This window comes from Choloepus didactylus, chromosome 13 (genome assembly GCF_015220235.1).
Source record: "Choloepus didactylus isolate mChoDid1 chromosome 13, mChoDid1.pri, whole genome shotgun sequence".
Classification (NCBI taxonomy): Eukaryota; Metazoa; Chordata; class Mammalia; order Pilosa; family Megalonychidae; genus Choloepus; species Choloepus didactylus.
In genome coordinates, this window is record NC_051319.1 from 17903010 (window position 1) to 17917043 (window position 14034).

The window sequence follows — 14034 nt, forward strand, 5'->3', positions numbered from 1 at the left end:
TGGCTGGACAAGAGGTTTAAGAACTAAAGATAGCTGTCATTTATGGGGCTCAGGACTGTTGAAGGGGGTGGATGGTGGATTATCTCCCAGGCAAGTTTCAGAGTCCTCAGTCTACTGGTGACTCACATGTAGGTAATTTGGACTGTCATTTAGCCAATTTTTTTCCTTTTTGGTAAAATTGTGCTGAAGATTCTTGGTCTCCAGGGCTAGAGATTAATAAGATTATTGACCTGCAGTTTTTAAATTCATTTGAAGAAAATTAGTATGTGATTGTCACACCGAATAAGCTAGACATGGGAAGAACGTGACGACAGAGAGAGCTCTGTTTTTATCTTCTGTTCTTCCTTTCAGACCATCTGTGAAGCTAGTTCTTTTCATGCCCCAGGATGAAGTGGGCAACCGTAGTGTGTTTTCTGATCACTCATATAGTAAAATGCTCTCTAGTCACATTTTCCCTCTCAGACAGCCTCAGTTTGGTGATTAACGCGTCCAGCCTCATGTAAACAGGTTTCAAATGAAAGCTTCTCCCATCCCAGGCTGGAGCTTTCTGCAGGGAAGGGCAGGTGGCCTGCTGAGCCCTGCTCTCTCCTTTGCAACATCCTGGGCTGCTCTGGCTCCTGCAAGTTGTGGCCCGGGAGGAGGATGGGTAAGGGGCCAGGAGAGGTCTCACTGTCTGGCATTGGTTTCCTCTCCATATCATTCAGAGATTTCCCTTTGTTGCTTCCTGTGTTGTTGATTTTATAACTAGTAACTTTCCTTACAATCCCTTATTGTTTGTGTATTTTTTGCCTTGATTCTTGTGAGATATTTCCCTCAATATTTTGAGGACATTATGCCAGTGTTCCTGGCCTCTGCTGTCATGGCTGGGATGTTTGTCATCAGTCTAACTGTTGTTCCTTTCTCACTTACGCTTCTTTTCTCTAAGGTTGTCTTTGGGATATCCTGTTTGGTATTCTCTAATTTTTCTATGACGTGTTTAGGTTTAGGTTTGTTAACATTTTTACTTGAGAATCCTCCACATTTTAACAGAGACTATTTCAAGATGATTAAAAAAAAATCTGCTTTACTTCTGTGGTCTGGGGACTCAGTTTATTGTTGTAAAGTTCCCTCATTTCCCGTCTTTGTTGGAACCCAGAGTCATTTGGTAGACCAGTGTGAGTCTGGGAGTCTGTAAATCTTGGTTATGTGGTTATCTCTGTTCTCAAATCCTCCTGAGAACTTAGGGAAACCATTTAAAAAAAAATTTTTTTTTACCTTTAAATTAACAGTGTAAAAATTGGCCCCTTTTGGGCACAGTTCTATGAATTTTATCACATGTATGGTTTGTGTAACCACACTCAGAATACAGAACAATCCCATTACTCCCAAAACTCCCTCCTCCTCTCCCTTTGTAGTTACACACTCCCCCCTGCCATCCCTGCAACCTCTGATCTCTTCTTTGTCATCATGTCACTATTGTTCTTTTGAAGAAAATCATATAAATGGAAAGTAACCTTTTGAAACTTGGCTTCTTTCACTCAGCAGAATGCTTTTGAGAGGCTGTACCAAAAGTCTGCTCCTTGTTAGTGCTGACTAGCATTCCATTATATGGATGTACCAGTGTTGACTTACCCTTTCACCCTTGCGAGGACACTGAGTTGTTTCCCGTTTTTGCCAATTGTGAATAGAGCTCCTGTTAGAGAAACCATTTCCCCCCTGAATTAGTCTCCATCTTTTCCCTCTTTAAACCCAATTCCTTTTAGTCCAGCAGTAGCTCAGATTACGTCTCTCCCAAAAAGAAATGATGATATCTTAGCCCTCAAGGTGGCAACTAGGTTTGCCTTTCTGTGTTGATTATAACCTGCTGGAAGTGACTGGAATATGGTTTTGGAAAGAATTGCAAGGCCATCTCTGGGCTCCATGGGAAAGAGTGGCATAATTAATTGGTGGTGTCTGCTGAGGTTGCAGGATAGGCAAATGGCAGCACTTGAGCTGTGTAATTGCAGGCATACTGCTTCCCAGAATGCAGAATAGAGTATTAGCCAGTGCAGTAGCATTGACTCATATGTTCCAATTGCTTTATCATACCCCCAAAAGGAAAACTTTTGAAAAGCATCATGCTAATTTTAATTTATCTGCATAGCCAGATTCTGCAATGTTCTTTTTGGTACTGGTGTAAAAAGACATGTTACAGAGGGGTTGTGGGTTGACTCCTACTGAGGGGTGTTAGGATGCAGCCTATTATATCTTCTAGATGCAAAGTCATTGCCAAATGGACTAGGAATGATATTACATTTTGAAATATGATTCATACATACCACGCTGGTGCATTTTGTAAACGTGTACCCTTCGTAGGGAAGTACCGTATTGTCAATCTGGTACACTTGAAAAATAAAACTAAAATTTTTTTTGTTTTGTTTTTCTTTCCAGTATTACTTTACTGTTCTTTTTGGCCACGAAGGTCAGAAGCCACTGGAGCTGCGCTGTGAGGAGGAGCAGGATGGTAAAGAGTGGATGGAGGCCATTCACCAAGCCAGGTACCGGCTCCGTCTTCGCGTGTGATTCTTGCATTGAGGTTATGCCTGTTTTGTAGTTTGGAAGAACTTGAAATTCTATGATGGGTTTACCCTTGATACCTCCTCCTTCATCATGTATGAGATGATTCTTTGAGGTTTCTGGGGCTATATTAAAGGTAATAGGCATGATGATGATGATGATGATGATGATGATGCCACTTCTGTAGAATTCTTCCTTTATGCCAGTCACTGTTTTAAGTGCTTCTCAATTATGGGTTTATTAAATGTATTAACTCACTTATGCTCTCAGCAATCTGTGAGAGGGGTATTGTGATTATCCTATTTTACAGATAAGGAAACTGAGGCCCAGAGAGGTTAGTTTGCTAGCCTGAAGTCACACAGCTAGTAAGTAGCAGAGCTGGAATATGGACTTAGCTGGATCCACATTCACAAGCCAAGCACTCTCGATCAAGACTCAAATCCTGTAGTATCTAGTTATCAAGAAAGGTAATAGCCAAAACTCTACTCTGGGGAAATAGAAGAGGATGATTTCACTTCTTTGTAAGAAATGCCAAGAAGGCAGAAAGCAATGTATATGGCCTAAAAGGGAAATAAAAATCTAAATAGATGCTGGCAAACCCTTCTTTTTTATTTTCTATATTCAGTTCCTAAGTTTGGTCCATTTTTTTCTTCAAATGGCTGCCGTACTGACTGCATTTTGCCTGTCCACTTCCTAATCCAGGCTTTCATTGCTTCACGACTTCTTACTCCCTCGTGTTGGTGATCTCTCAGTGTTTCAGTGGCAAAACTGCATGGTGGCATGCTTATTTTCTTTACTTGGCCTGCCCTCCCTTCCCCCACATGTCTGTTTGCGTCTCTACCACGTGGACTCTGAAACTTCCCCCCAGCAGTCAGCCCTCACTGACTCCCTCTCCACATTTTTAGAGCATATGCACACTGTACTGCAGGTGGAATACTTAACAATGTAGTGCAATTTCGATTTTTTAAAAACATATTTTGTGTGTGTTATTTCTGATTCCCAAGCTGGATTGCATGCACTTTGAGAATAGGGAGGAGGTTTAGGGCTCTTTCGGTTCTGCATGAAGGGCAGCTAATTATGTAGTCCATGATCAGGAAATATTTTCAGATTGCTTTTATAAAGAATGAGGCTTTTGCTCCGAATGAGTTCCAGCTGCTTTTTGAGCCTTTGAGACTTTTTTCTGAATGCCTCTCCTCCCTCCTCTCTCCTCTTCTCTCTCCAGCTACTGTATTTCTATCAAATCTCCTCTGTGGTAAGCAGCATGCTAAATGCTGTGCGTCTTATCTTTTTTTTTTTTATTGTCACAGAACCCAGTAAGTATTATTAACCCCATTTTAGAGGTGAGAAAAACAAGGCTCATGCTGAATCAACTGATTGACCAAGATCCAACACCGGGTTGTTAAGCCGCAAAGCTGGGATTCAGCCAAGCCCAGCTGACTCCGGAGCCTTTACCCAGTGTTCTGTACAGCTCTTCTCTTCAATCTCTTCTTCTCTCTTGTTCTGTTCAGGCTCTCTCTCTCCTGCTGCTTTTTTCTCTCCCTCTATGCAAAGATAAAAATGGACTGATGTGAGGTCGAGGTGGAGAATGGGTGTTATTTGTGAATTCTTTCCGTTCCTTTTCTTTTCTCCCCTCCAAAGTATTTCTCTGATTTGGATGGGTTTGGCAACCAAATGCTTTCTCCCGAGTGGGCTGCAGGGACAGCTTGCTGCCACAGTGATCCAGGAACACTGTTCAGTCATCTCTGCTCCCGGTGCCCTCTGTCTGAGGGTTTTACTCCCATCTTAGGACTAATGCAGAATGACTTACTGTAGAAAGAAGGTCAGGTCTTCAAAGGTTAAAGAAGCATCAAGTTGGCAAGGTAGAGCCTTTGGGTCATTTCCAAATGCAATCTTTGTGGCCACTTTCATTTTTTTCTACCTAGGAGTTAAAATGAAGTCAATAATTTAAAACATGTATATTTGCCTATCCTTTTTCTCTTTCTTTTTTTCAAAACCAAATGTCAAAAAACCACTTTAATTCCAGCCTAACATCGCCAGGTGCAGATCTGGGTACAGTGCTGTGTGGCGACCATTCACTTACACAGGCTTGGAGAAGGGCCCCCCGGGGTCTCACCTCCAGGGCGCTGAGATGGGGTCGGGGATGGGGGGTGGCACCAGAATGGGAGCAGGGCAGGCATGGGGGAAAGGTGCTACTTCTTGGCACGGGTATCTTCATAAGGTTGTTTTGGGTTATCTTGAAGCCCTGTGGGGAGTCACGAGCTGCCCCTGCCTCCACCTCATTGTTAAAACCCACAAAGGTGATGCTGTGCTGTCCAGGGACCAGCTGGTTCTCCTTGAAGCCAGAGAACTGGTTGAAACACATAGATGGCCTGAGCCCATTGGTTGCTTCTGGCAGGCTGGTGAGGAACAAGGTATGTTTTGGTGGGCTTTTCTGAGAGGAGCTGGGCAGGAGGCATCTCTCCCAGCATAAGCTGCTCTTGTTGCTTGGGCATGGACCCTGGTGGTGGGATCACTTCGGGGGGAGTTGGGGGCCATGTAGGGAGGCTGGTCTGGCATATGGTGCATGATGTGGGAGGCCGGAGTCATCTGCAGCATACCCAGGACAGACCTTTGGATGGCCTCAACCATGGGGGCATCTGCCCTACCTCGCTCAGCCTTCTTGCAGCTGGGGTCTCCTGACTTTTGGGCTTCCACTTCCCACGATCATCATGATCCCACTCCACAAAGGTGCTGTTCTTCTTGGCAATAATATCTGAGCCAGTCTTGGCATACTGGATTTGCAAGGGCTTGTTGTAGAGGGGAAAGCCCTGCATGGAGTGCAGGGTGTCGTTGGTGCTGCTGAACTCCTTGAAGATGACAAAGGCCTGGCCCCTCATCTTCAGGCTCCAGGACATGAAGATACTCAGGCTCTGACCAAATTGGGAGAAGATGGTATACAGGGACTTCTGCAGCTTGTCCTTTTTGATCTTTCCTGTGGAGGTTGTTGGTGTGAATAGTGTGGTTGGAGCTGGTCTTGGGAACTGCCATGGAGTGAGGTGTCAATGTTGGGCAATAGCGCCAAGCTTCCCTAAGTGGCGCCTACTGCGTTCTTGAGAACCGACTACCTATTTGCCCATCTTTTTGATTCCTGAAGAGCAGCTACCATCAGTAACCTAAAATGCCTTTGTAGCTGCCAAGCAGATATCTTGGTGAACTCAACAAAATAGGCTGTGAATTACTTCAAAGATGGTTACATTTCACATAAGAGATTTTCTTTCCATACCATGAAAACACTTTGTCATATATGTGGAAGTGGTTCGGTAACTAGTGTTGATTGATAATCTGGTCAAATCCAGGGCACTTGTGGTCTTGTCAGGAAAGGCAGACTTTAGAAACACCTGGCTTAGGTTAGCTTCTTCTCTCTTGGATTTGAGATTTGGTTAAGGATTGATCTTGTTTTTTTCCTTGACATTCTGATTGCTTAGTCCATTAGATTTGGTTTTCCTTTGACTTGAGGCCTAGAATTGGGTTCTTTTTTGATGACTTCCTTTTGCTCTGGCTGCTGTAGGCCTGATGTCTTAATTTCCTTGGGGTGCTCTAACAAAGAACCACAAACTAGGCAGCTTAAACAATGGAAGTTTATTGTCTCAGTTCCGGAGACTGGTCTGAAGTCAAGGCAAGACCATGCTCCTTCTGAAACCTGCAGGCGAGAGTTCTTCCTTGCCTGTTGCTAGCTTCTGGTTGTGGCTACAGCATTTCAATTTCTGCCTCTGTCCACGCACAGCCTTCTCGCCTGTGTCTGTCAGTGTGTCCAAATCTCCCTCTTCTTATGAGGACAACAGTCATATTGGATTAGGGCCCACCTAATCCCATTTGATCATCTTAACTAATAATATCTTCATGGGACAGGGCATTAGGACTTACATTTTGCATTGAGATTTTTCTTAATTTTTTCTTAAATTTTTGTTTTCTAAATCATTTAATTACATTAAGGCAAGTAAGTTTTTGTTGTGACCTTGAAGCTGTGGACAGCTTACCCATAAAATTATTCACCCTGACTTTGTACATACATGAGTAAAGCCAGATAATTAATGAAGCTTATTCAGAAGAAAGAATGTGCCAGGCATTTTTGCTTGGCATTGTGCTAATGAAACAATCAAATGGTTGACTAAAAATTTCACCATTAGAGGACAGTCTGATAGTATCACTTTGGCACTGCTGCCATTTTATATAAAAATTTTAAATGCTTAATAATTATGGTCTTATTGATCCTTCTTTTTAAAAGTTTCAACTTTTGGTTAGCAGATGAATGTTTTAGCCTGAGACTAGGTCTTCCCTGAGCTACAAATCCTCCCTCAGGTTCTACATAGAATCAAGGAGTGCTCAGAACCACAATCTCTTGATCACTGATATTTGCCTGGGTGAGCTGTCTTCGTGCCATGACAGTCCCATACTTACTGCTGGCGTCTCTACCCCAGTTTGCCTCAGAGGATCATTGGGCCATTTTCTGGGTTGTCCAGGTGCATGTTTTTTCCTTCAGATGTGGCCCAGGAAAAAAAAACTTGTTTGGAAAATTAACATCCTTCATTTTGAAGCTTTGACCTGTTCCGGAAGCTTGTTTTATATTTTTGCCTGCTGGGGCTGATATTACACTTCTAAAACACTGGCATATTTAAAATACCATTCATTCTGTGTTACTGGCACCAGTGCTAGGGAAGCTGAACACGTTTTCTGATATGATAGTCAGACTTGGTCTCTCTTTTGTCTGGATGAGGTGAGGACAAAGCACTTAAAGGCACTTAAGCCTATGCTTATACTATAAGTGGTTTGCTAGTTGGTTGTGGAACTCTGGACATTCCCAGTGACCAGAATTTCTTCTCTGGTCTCTTGGTCATATCTGTCTGTTTAGTTGTAGACATTAGGGCAATCAAAAACACTGACTCAGTTGATTGTGGCTCCTGAGGGCTCAACGGCTGAAATGCTTAGGCAAACGACTAGACTAGGGCCACAGCAATTTCTCTCCACATTTCACCTGCTGGAACACTGGCCAGGTGAAGCCTTGATAGTTAGTTAGAAGATAGCAATGACCTAACAGAAAATGACTTTCTAAGGTTCCTCCTACCCTGGCCCAAGCATAAGACACATAGGATCTGGACAATGACAGTTGGAAAGGAAGTAAGAAGGCATTCCAGAGATGTAGGAAGTGGACTTCAAAGGACTTTGTGACCACCTAGATATGGGCAGTATTAGACCATGTCCCTCTGGTCCCTTGCTTAGATGGTATCATTCACTGGGGGAAAAAAATGATGGATTAGAGCAGGTTTGTGGGGACAAAGATGATGAGCACTGGTGAGGAAGGACTTCTGCAGGGAACTGGAAGAGTCTGACTGCTGGGAAGGGGCAATAAGGAGCCAGGAGATGCTCTTGCACTCCTGGCCCCTTGGCAGGTGACATATGAGAATGAGTATCCTGGGGCTACTGAAAAGTAAAGTGTGTCCTGAGGGCAGATCTGGGTTTCTATCGAAGTTTGGATGAGGGAGGGCAGCATTTTGTTAAAGTTGGGGAGGCTGAGATTATTGTACCTAATACAACGTGCTATCAAATGGGCACTGCCTTGGTCACCTTCCAAATGTCTGGCTCATGCTTTCTGTGCATGAAGCTGTCCCACTATTTTTCGCCTGCTTTCTAGTTTCCCCTACTGAAATGCTGTGCATATCCCCATGCCAATTCTCTTTCCTCTCTTCAGTGTGTACTTTACGGCAGGTGGATCTTAGAGTTTCTTCTAAGGGTCAGGCATTGGCAAGGGGAAAAAGCAATTGGAGGTATGGTTCCATTCCACAAAGCTCACGTCAGATTTAGTTAAGCAAGGGCTTGACTTAACCCTTTCCTTCACCCTGTCAGTCCCTAACTTGATGAGCAGAAAGGTTTAATCCTCCAGTTAAGCCTTTTAATTAAGCCTCATTCTCTTTTCCACTAAAGAAAGCTCTAATTCAGTCTCCTGGGTCTCTTTTTATCTATAGTCTTTTGATTACATGTGCCTGAGGTGGTCAGTATTCTGATTTTCTCTCTCTCTCTCTCTTTCTCTCTCTCTCTCTCTCTCTCTCTCACACACACACACACACACACACACACACACACACACCATGGTTATTGTACCAAACATCTAATGCTTGTAACCTCATTCTTTTTCCTTAGAGAGAGGCTTAATTTAGAGCAACGTGCATTGTATAAAATCTGTACAACCCTGGGGCTGCTATGTATATCATATCATTCCCATAAAAGCAGGCCTTTATAGAACACATGTGGAGAAATCTTTTAGAAATTAAAAAAAAAACAAACAAAAAACAGTGATTACACAGAAAAGCTGAAAATTTTTCTTGTGTTACAGCAAAACCACAGAAATGGTCATTGATGTTACAGCCTAAAGCAACCCCAAAGCCATATTTTTGTATTCTTGTAACAGTAAGACTACTGCAAATTTAAAGCTGAAAACATGGTTTTTGCTCATTTGAGACGCTGTTTGCTTGCTAAGAATCTCTGGCAGGCCTTTGCTTCCAGATTTTCCATGATGAAAGAGAATTCAAAATTTTCTTTCCTTAGATGGCAAAAGGCAGTGGGAAGGAAAAGTAGAGGTATGTTTGCAAACAGCAAAAGGGTTCACTGGATTTGATGGTTAGAATTTGTTTTCTATTGGGAAAAGTTGGTCTGGAAACTTCTTATTTTCAGCTCTTTTTTATTACTTTTACCAGTCAGTTACTTTTCCTCTCCCTCACAGTGTTTTTGCTTCAAACACTTGTCTTCTTCTGTAAGCATCTGTAGCATGACCTTCACGGAGAAGGCTACCTGCCTTGACTTCACTTGCTCTCCATCTCACCTGCAGGAGGAAGCCCTCTTCACTGACTTCTCTTCCCCAGGAGACTTTGTGTCACTTCTGGTTCTACCTTGAGCCTCTTCCCTCTGATTTTCTTGCTCTATTAGTTATTCCATTTATCGCCTTTATTTGCAATCCATTTATCACTCCCTGGCACAGTCAGATTTTTTCCCCTATATTCTTAAAATAAAGCCCTCTCTTAAAAATAAAAAATAAAAAATAAAAAATAAAAACTCCTCCCTTGACCCTGGCTGCTTCTCTAGTTCCCATCCTCTCTCTGCTGCATTTCCTGTCAGGCATCTAGGAAATGGCTTGGCTTGTTCTCCCTGGGAACCCAAACCCTGCTGTGGTCTTTTCAGCTCTTCGTGAGGGGTCCTGACCTGACTGCACCGCAACTGTGTCTCCTGGGTCAACAATGACTGTCCAAAGTCAGCAGAAGCTTTACTTTCCTTTTGTAACTTGAACTTTTTGTTTATGTTTATACTTATTTTTTAATTATACAAGTAATACATAAATGCAAGCGCTCTCCAAAAAAAAAAAAAAGGAGAAAAAATTGCTGAAGTGTATGGAGTAAAAAGCTATAGTTCTCATTTACATCTCTTCCTTCTCCCCCATTTCTCCAAACCCATTTACTACCCCAGAGGTATTTACTTGTAACAGTTTGGTGTGACTCCTTCCAGATTTTTCTATGCATTTGCATATGTGGAGGGGGGGCGGTGTATGTGAGAGTGAACAGTTTTATAATTATATACTCTTTTTAATTTACTATTCATATTATTCTCAACCTTCCTTTTCCACTCACTTGGAGCCTTTTTTTTTTTTTTTTTTTTTAATACCAGCGTGTATAGATCAAAGCCCTCTCTTAAAATTCTTTCCCATTGCTTTTACAACCTCACTCCTGATTCTCCTACTCTACAACTTCAATAACGTCACCTCATCCCCTGCTCTGCCCTCGCTCCTCTTCTCTCCTCAGTGGCGTCCACTGCATGGATAGCGCCGCTCCCTCCTGAGGCTTTCTCTCTGCTGGGTGCCAAGCTGAGTGCTGTGTGTTCCTCATTTTGTTTAAGTCACACAGCTCATGAAGTAGGTGGAACTGTCCTCACTGGATCTGGGTTTAGAGAGATGAAATGACCTCCGGAAGGCTGCCAGTCTAGTACAGGGCAGAGCTGGAATTCAAATCCAGTCAGTGTAACACCAAAGCTTCTGGGCTTAACTACTAAGATATTTTGCCTCCAGTCTGTATAGAAACTCACAAATGTGTTTCTTTTTGTATTGAACTATCTATATATCATCTCCCCTTGGGACCTCAGAGTTATTTGATACTCAGCAAGTCCAAAACCAAACTCTTATTTTTCTCCAAGGGGCTTCTTGCCCTCTTCTGCCTATTTTAGGAAAAAGAACCCTTCTATCGCCTGGACTTTTGCTCACTCGCCTCACCTCTCTCAGGTTTGCCTTCTTATCCATCCTCTCTGGTCACCAGAGCATCCTTTCTAAAAAGCACAGTTGATCTGCTGAAAGAACTCTGAGGGTTCCCTATTGTTTTTACTTTTTATATCCAATTTACTTCTTATTTAGACAGTTTTAAACATATACAAAGGTGGAGAGAGTAGGATAATGGTCCTTCATGTTGCTTTTAAGGGAAAAAAAAATAATTCATTTAGCTGATATTTATTACTTCCCTACCAGGCTTCAGGCTGTCCTAGGTTCTGGGAGGCAGTGAGCCAGTCCAAGGCCCCTCCCAACATGACCTTGATGAATAAATATCTCGGACTACACTTTGGCTTGTATCCTTGGCTCCAGATATAGCAACTACATACAGGAATTCCAACATGCTGGGATTCCCCTTCCAGTCGGACCAGATCCACTCATCTTTTAGGACTCAGCTCTCAGTCACCTACACCCTCTTGCCTGCTCATCTTCCTCCCCCTTCAGGAAGGACTGACCTTTCCCTTCTTTGAGCCCCCACTGTATCCACATATTTCTCTAAAAGCGCCTGGGAGAACATTGCATTGATTTGTTTGTATCGCTGTCTCTCTGTGTCAGCCTGAATTCCTTGAAAGCAAATTTTACACTGCTCATGTCTTGTCCCCTGCTCCTGGAACAGTTCCAAATTGCTTTTCAGAAATGTGTGTTCCAGTTTGTACTCCCTGGGGCATAAGAAAGTGGGAGTCATTTCTAAAAAAATCTTTATTATGTTGATGGGTGAAAAATGATATTTTGGTGTAACCAGCAGTTCCATGTTTATTGGTGATATTGACTTTTGGTTTTTTTTTTTTGCTATTGTTAATATTTGTCTATATTTCTTTTATGAATTGTCATTTCATGTCCTTTCCCCGTTTTTTTTCTATTGTTGTTTTTCCTATCAATTTGTTTATGCACTCTTTGTACGACAAAGGTATTATCTATTTGTCTTTCATATTTATTGTGAAATTGCTCTGCCTTTACCACTTTTATTTCTTTCATGTGTCTATAATTATACCTATAGAATTTTTTTTGACATAGTGAGTTTTTGAATTATAATGCCATCAAAATACATTGCTTTGTGGGAAAGTTTGTTCCATTGCTTAAAAAAAAACTATTATTTTTAAAACTGAGATCTACTTTCCATGCTATAAAATTCACCATTTTAAAGTGTGCAATATAGTGGTGTTTAGTATATTCACAAGGTTGTTCAACCATCACCACTGTCTAATTCCGGAATGTTTTCATCATCCCATAAAGAAACCCCAGGCCTGCTGGCAGTCACTCTCTATTTCCCACTCCTCCCAGCCCCAGGCAACCACCTTCTGTGTCTATGGAGTTGCCTACTCTGGACATTTCATATAAATGAAATCATAACAAGTTGTTTGTGTCTGGCTTCTTTCACTTAGCATAATATTATTAAGGTTCATCCGTATTGCAGTATGTATCAGAACTTTGTGCCTTTTTATGGCCGAATAATATTCAGTTGTATGGACATTCTACATTTTGTTTATTCATTCATCAGTTGATGAAAACTCTATAGCTGTTGTGAATAATGCTGCTGTGAACATTTGTGTACAAGTTTTTGTTTGAATGTATGTTTTCAATTCTTTGTATACCTATGAGTGAAATTGCAGTCATATGGTAGCTCTATATTTAAGTTTTTAAGAAACTGCCAAATTGTTTTCCACACTGGCTGTACCATTTTACATTCCCACTATCAGTGTGTGAGGGTTCCATTTTTCCCACATCTTCACCAATACTTGTTTTCATTGCTTTTTTGATTAGTCCTTCCCTTTCCTCTGATTAGATGCATAGGTACCCATAGTTTTCCTAGATGCTCAGAGACTTTCATTTTTTTACATTTGCCTCATTTCTTCGATTAACAGCTGTAAAGGTTACCAAAAACCTTTAAAGCAACTGCGAAGATTGCCAAGTCACCCAAGTAATTCAGTTCTGATTCTACCCAGAGTTAGAGTCAATCTGCAGCCCCCTCCCATACCCAAGGTCAGGGAGGTGGCCCAATATAACATGGCTCAATGCCCCACCGCCCTAATCACATGGTTGGTCTTTCCCGTGCACCAGTGCCCCAGCCTCGCATTGCAGGTGTGGTTGGCCCCTCCCTGACATCCATTAGCATGTGAACTATCAGGTATGGTCCTGGGCCAGCCATGAAAAACCAGACACGCTCATCACAGGAAATTCCAGAGATTTAGAGGTTGCTTCCCTAGAAATTGAAGACAAAGACCACCCAAATTTTTCATTTATACTAAAACAGCCCATGTTTATTGTGGTGTGTGATGACATGTGTTGATTGCCCTAACATTCTTTTTTAGATAATTCTTTTTGCTTCTCATTTTTAATGCTGCATTTATCACACATGGACACACACACACGACTTTTTGTTTCTGGGCCATCTGGTCTTTCGTTCCAAATACCCTATAATGATTTTCTCCAAATTGAGTTAATCATTTGGGAAGAACTGATTGGCATCCTTATTATATTTAGTCTTTCTGTGTAGGAATATGCATTATTTCTTTCAAGAAAATTATTTAAGCATTAACAATAATACCTAGCTTTTTGTGGAGAAGAATAATCAAAACCTCCATAGAGAAACACTTACCTGTTATGAACCTACATTCCTCTTGCTAATTTATTTCTTAGTCTTTGATCATGTGTTTCACTTGACCCATGAAAAGTGCTCTGTCTCAGTGTTGCTGCTACTTCAGGTTATTTACTTTCTTCAAGACCAGGTTGAATACAAATCCTCCAAGAAGTCTCTTCTGACTAACCACATTTTACTCAGCATTTTCTTGTTCTCAAATCCCATTAACATTAATCTAAATCATTTTTATCCAATTATGTTGCTGCAATGTCTTGAAAACAACCCTCCGTTATTTTGTGTATGCTTTTTTCCCCAAATTCTCCAAGATTGGAGACCCAGCCTCTATTTTTCGCTGTGGCCTAGAACTGTAGTTATGATTGCTTTTTTAAAAAAATTTAATTGTATTGAGATTGTTCACATACCATGCAATTATCCAAAGATACAAAGTGCACAATCAGTTGCCCACAGTACCATCATACAGCTGTGCATCCATCACCACAATTATTTTTTTTTCAATTTTTAGAACATTTTCATTACTCCAGAAAAGAAATAAAGACCAAGAAAAGAAAACTCAAATCCTCCC

At 41.6% G+C, this 14034-nt stretch overlaps 1 protein-coding gene and 1 pseudogene across 2 annotated transcripts in view; one reads left to right on the top strand and one right to left on the bottom strand.

The window, feature by feature from the left end:
- RASGRF2 (Ras protein specific guanine nucleotide releasing factor 2) overlaps window positions 1-14034 on the top strand; it is a 301469-nt gene that overhangs the window by 103746 nt on the left and 183689 nt on the right. For both annotated transcript variants that reach the window (XM_037801641.1, XM_037801642.1), the window contains exon 2: window positions 2410-2516. In XM_037801641.1, the coding sequence (XP_037657569.1) occupies window positions 2410-2516 (107 nt within the window). The remainder of the gene's footprint in view (window positions 1-2409; window positions 2517-14034) is intronic.
- LOC119508354 lies at window positions 4523-5562 on the bottom strand (annotated as a pseudogene).